The sequence below is a fragment of the Mus pahari genome, chromosome 19 (assembly GCF_900095145.1).
Source record: "Mus pahari chromosome 19, PAHARI_EIJ_v1.1, whole genome shotgun sequence".
Lineage (NCBI taxonomy): Eukaryota > Metazoa > Chordata > Mammalia > Rodentia > Muridae > Mus > Mus pahari.
The window spans coordinates 82,513,809-82,519,808 of NC_034608.1; the positions used below are offsets into that span (position 1 = coordinate 82,513,809).

General features: G+C 36.5%; 1 protein-coding gene across 6 annotated transcripts in view; it reads right to left on the reverse strand.

Moving 5' to 3' along the window:
* Positions 1-6,000, reverse strand: part of Psd3 (pleckstrin and Sec7 domain containing 3) — a 522,390-nt gene that overhangs the window by 66,315 nt on the left and 450,075 nt on the right. For all 6 annotated transcript variants that reach the window (XM_029532004.1, XM_029532006.1, XM_029532007.1 and 3 more), the window contains one exon: positions 3,502-3,695. In XM_029532004.1, coding sequence (XP_029387864.1) covers positions 3,502-3,695 — 194 coding nt within the window. The remainder of the gene's footprint in view (positions 1-3,501; positions 3,696-6,000) is intronic.

A 6,000-nucleotide genomic window follows, 5' to 3' on the forward strand; every position in this document is an offset into this window, starting at 1 on the left:
CCATGCAATGTTCTTAATTCAATACTTGCATTAAATTACCATAGCAGAGATACAGAACTTATTTTCTCCTGCTCTTAAATGTTAACTAAACCTAAAGGGTAAACAGCAAAAATAGAAGAACTTCTAAAAATTCGACGCAGCAAAAAAAATTGAGTTTCTCTTCCAGCAAGAAATACGTCAGAACTCTGTACCCAGACTTTTTTGGTGCTGAAAGATTGGCAGTTTATGTTCCACTGTTCCCTGTCAGAAGTACTGCTTCTGAGGAGAATGGTGGGCGGCCTCTTTTCACTAACTTCACTGCCTAACAGGGTAGATTTAAATTAAAGATGCAGCCATCAAATGGAGATTAACATAAAACATACTTTTTTGTTTTGAATATAGGACTGTGAAAGGGCATTCTTATTGTAAATAAATAATACTCCACCAAACCCAGATGTCAAGGGAACAAAGGCCCACATAATAATAGTATTAGGTTCTAGAGGAGTACTCAATTACCTGTACTTCAACTTACAAGGGTTTTAAAACAAAAATATTTAGGCACTTAATTTGCTCACAATCTTACCAAAAAGATACAAATATGAGTCTATTTTTCTTGCATACTATCATGAACTGATGGCATTATGGTCACAAATGACACTGGTGACATAAAAGTAGCTATTGTGAGGAGTCCTAGCACCAGGCTTTAATTATCTGCAGAAGCCATTGTCAATAGGAACTGACTAACTAAATTAATGCCCTCTAATATTTAAAACGTATTGTGTCAGCCAAGTGAAGAGTCCACTGCTCCTACTTCAACCTAGGGTCACTTAAATGCATACCACCCAAGTGGCAGAATGTCCCCACCACAAGAAGCACAGAACTCAACTGTTTTCCAGGCACATTTTCTCATACAAATTGCTTTTAATAATAAACTACAGTTAGCTAGAATCAGATTTTTTTTGCCTAATACACTATCACTTTGTATTGAATAAAGCCTGCACTAAGATTTCATTTATCTATAAGTGGGTGAGAACATTTGCTTCATATGTCAAAGTTAAAGGAGTTCATACATGAAGTTCTGGGGATAAAGTTTATATGTTCAGCAATTATTATTATTGTTAAATTATTACTGACTTTAATTATGTGGAATATACTTTGAGAATGTAATCATTTTGTTGGTTTCCATAAGTAACAACACATTGATAAAAACAAGTTTGTATTGTTTTTTTCATTCTGTCTGGTAAAATAACAAACACACATCTTGTTTTACAAGTTGACTTTTCAAAGCTTTCCCTTAATGACAGTTAATGGTTCTGGTAAACATGTACCTTCCGTGGGATACAAGCAGGTAACCAGAATCATTAGTTGTCTCCTGGACACATAATTTCTGAACATAGTTTTAAAAGGCCAAAATAAAATAAAGTTTCATTTACTGCAAGGTTTAAAATATGTCCATGAGAAAATTATGTATATAACCTGAAAAGCTTGAGCCCATAAAACAATTTTTAAAAAGTAAAATACATCAATTTTGAATGAACAGGTGGTCTTTTCAAGGCAAGTCAATATTTTGAGGAAAATAATCTCTCAGTAGTCCTTCATATTAACTCTTTTCTTATTAAAGGCATAACAATGTTGTCTTCAGAGAAGTAGGTGATGCTGGCATACATACAAACTCACACATGTAACATAACTAATTGTTTAGTCTGGTGTGGTCTGACCATGAACACACTATGTAGCTGGGCAGGCCTTTAAGCTCCTCTTGCCTCTCTGTTACCTAAATGCTGGGATTCTAGTATGTGCTAATACTTCAGGTTTTAAAACAGTTTTATGAACAAGCATTTTAAAGTGGACTTATTTTGTTTCTCTCTGTTTTTAAATCTCCATTACCTCTATCACTGGTTATATCAGACATGCCTCTATTTTATATTTAGATCATGGACTGAAACTGTATGAGTGCCTGACTGGAGAAAATGGTTAACCCTAACCCTGTACCTCGGATATGAAAGCTGATGACGAATATGGCAGGTTTAGAGAAAGAAGTGTATCTGTGGCTGTAAATGGAATTTAAACAAGGTTTGCATAACTAATAGGTTATTCACATTTGGTGCATGGAAAAGGATGGATGTGCATGCTAAAATGAAGACTTGGGCTGTTTCTACTGCCAACAACTCCTTTTCTGAGAGCTGTATCATACTCTTTGAAATCTTTCTTATTACTATTATAACCAAATAGATGCTGTGAGCCACAGTATTTCATCTCCTCAGTTAGGTAAACAGAGTCCTGACCTAGAATATACTAAAGGATTAGAAAGCTCTTTACTGTTAATATTAATTTATATGCATCTATCTAAGAGCCATTTGCCTAGCTGCATTCTACCAGCACCTGACCATTACAGATGCACATACTCACAGCCAACCTTCGAAATGAGCCTGGAGACCCCAATGGAAGAGTTAGGGGAAGGACTGAAGGAGACTGTAACTCCTGTACTGGTAGGAATCTTTCTTCCTCAGTAGATTCTTTTTCCTAAACTAGTTTTAATTGGTGTCACTTGTCCTAAAGGGACCAAACACAATAGTGTCAAAAAAAAAAAAATTAAGTCTGTCAAGCTAGTATCTGAAGTTCACAGGAAATGTGGGACTCCTAGATCATTGAGATATCAGAAAAAAAAAAAATCCATTGAGCAATGTAAGCCAGTATCAAAGCCATTACACCACAGAGAGTTTACTGACCACGATGTAAATGATCACAGTAATACCCTGGGTAAAGTGTCTGTCACAGACACAAAACTGCCACTCCCTCACTCCATGTTTGTGTCTGTAGGAAGGGAGGAGCATCCCATAGGTAAAGTCTACTAATTTTGAGCATGCATAAATTTTAGCCTACTCAAATACATAAACTGTTCATTCACTCCCTCCAAATATTATTCTATGTGAACAAATTTCCTTCTTTCCAAATTTCAAGTAGCACTTACCTACGTGAAAGTAGCACTTTATGATACACAGAGAGACTGAAGCCATCAAGTATCATTCCTTCAGCCTCCCAATACAAGCTACACCACTCTGCCCAGCGTTTCCTTTTTACCTTACCTAAGGCCACCATTCCACATAGTCTTTGGATATGAATTTCTTTCTTCTTTGTCTCTAGGACCTTGTGCCACTGATGAGTCTATGTGTTACAAATATAGCCAAAATGTAGAGCCGTGAAGACAGGCTCTGCGCCCGGCCTTCAGTGCTACAGAGTGTTAATCAGCATTATTTGAGTCCCCGGATACACAAATGAATTAGAGCTGAAAAACGAATGATCTGTGAGTAGTTCTCCATTTCTAGAACCCTGGAGTGACTCTGAAAAGATCAGATGCAAAAGTGCGTCTCTAATTTAAGACTGGATGCATTCTCTAATTTCACAAATACTTCTTTACATAAATACAAATTTTTCTTCATCACTAGCTTTATTTTTGGTGAACTCACTTTAAAATTTAAGCCTAAAGATGAAATAAATGAAACAGAAAATGGCAATGCTTACTCTTCTTTCCATCCATATCAGCATGGATTTTACGAGCCAAAAATCCACTTTTGTACACAGCAGCATTTGGGTCATGAGGAATGTCCAAAAATGGGTTAGTTGTACTCCCAATACGACTGATAGTCTTTGGGTGCGTTCCATTAGCCTTCTCATCAGTACCTTCCGAGGGAGATTTCTTTTTCTCTTCATCATCTCTGTAAGAGAAAAAACCCAAAAAGACTGAAACAGGACTTACCATAACTTTGAATAAACAGAGTTATTTAGTGTCATAGGCACTCCTGCTTTCTAATAGTTATCACTATTCATATGAACCACCACGACTATCAGGAACACTATGAAAAAAATCAACTGTAAGAATAATAGAAATAGAGAAAGGAAAAGAAACACAGGTCAAAGGATATTTTTTAACACTAACAACAACAACAACAACAACAACAACAAAATAATCACAAAAGAAAAATTTCCTAACCAAAAGGAGAAGTTGCTCAAAGGTACAAGAAACATACAGAACACCAAACAGACTGGACTAGTAAAGAAAGTCCCCCAGGTATATAATAATTAAAATAGTAAATGTACAGAACAAAGAAAGAATATTAAACACTGCAAGGGAAGAAGTCCAAGTAACATAGGAAGGGAGACCCATGTGAATAACACTTGGCAACCCAATACAGATTTTCAAATCCAAAAGGGCCTGAACAGATGTTCTGCAGAATCTCAGAGACCTCAGCTGTCAGCCCAGACTATTATATCCAATCAGTACAATTTTCAGTAAGAAGAGATAGGGAAATACACCTTCTATGATAAAACCAAATTTAAGGAATGTTTATTTACATATTCAGCTCTTCAGAAAGTGTTGGAAGGAAAATTCCAAACTAAAGAGGTTAACCACACTGAAGAAAACACAAGGATTCCATTGTCACAGACCAGTAAATCAAAAGAGGGGAAACACACTTATATACACATGCATACGCATGCACACGCATGCACACGCATACACACACACACACACACACACACACACACACACACACACACCTACCTCAACACTACCACCAAAACAACAGCATTCAACAATGTTCATTGATGTCTCTCAACATCAAAATTACATTTCCCAAATAAAAGACATAGATTAGCTGCATGAATACGAAAACAGCATCCACCCTTCTATTGAATCCAAAAAGCACACCTTAACATCGAGGATAGACATCACCCCAGAATGAAAGGATAGAAAAATATATTCCAAGGAGAGTGACCTAGGGAGCAAGGAGATGTAGTCCTTTTAATATCTGACAAAATGGGTTTCAAACCAAATGACTCGAAAGAGATAGGGAAGGATACTACACACTCATCAAAAAATAAAATTAAAATAAAACCAAGAGGACACTGCAATTCTTAATATCTATGCTCAAGCATAAGACTACAAGTTTGTGAAAGAAATACTACTACTGCTTAAATCACATACTGAACCTCATATACTAAGAGTGGGAGACTTGAATACCAAAAGATAGGACAGCTACACAAAAACTCAACAGACAAATGCTGAAGCTAAAGGATATCATAAGCCAAAAGGACTTAACAGAAATTTACAGAACATTTCCCCCAAATACTAAAACAAACAAAACAAAACAAAAACAAAACAAAAAACAAACAAACAAAAAAACTTCTCTGCATTGCATGGAACTCTCTCCAAAGTTGGCCAAATACTTAGACCCAAAGCAAGGCTTAACATACATAAGACAATTGAAATAATACTCTGCATTCTATCCAACCACAACAGATTAAATCTGGATATCAATAATAGCAGAAGCAACAGAAAACTTAAAAGCATTTAACAGTCATTTAACAGCATACTTGAAGGCTAAAAGAAGAAATCACAGCCCAAAGCAGAAGACAGTAACAATAAACACAGGGCAGAAATCAATAAGATAGAAACAAACAAACAATATAAATATAAACCCAATGAAACAAAGAGCTGGTTCTTTGAGAAAGTCAGTAAGTCTGACAAACCCTTATCCAAGTTAACTAAAATGTATTGAGAAAATATCCTAATTAACGAACTTAGAAATGAAAGGGGGTATGCAAAACAACAGACTCAGATGAAATCCTGTAATCAGAAGGACATAATTTAAAAACCTGTACTCAATCAAATTGGAAAGCATAAAAGAAATTAAGTTAAATCAGAGATCAGATAAGCAATTTAAACAGACCTATATCCCCTAGTGAAATAGAAGCAGTAATTAAATATCTCCCAACCCAAACCAAAACAAGACAAAACCACCACCACCACCACCGCCACCGCCACCACCGCCGCCTCCGCTGCCACCACCACCACCACCACCATCACCACCACCACCACCGCCGCATCCGCTGCCACCATCACCACCACCACCACCACCACCACCACCACCACCACCACCACCACTGGAACAAACCCTCAGGGCTACATGGTTGTAGTACAGAATTCTACCAGACTTTCTTTTTTTTTTTTTTTTTTTTTTT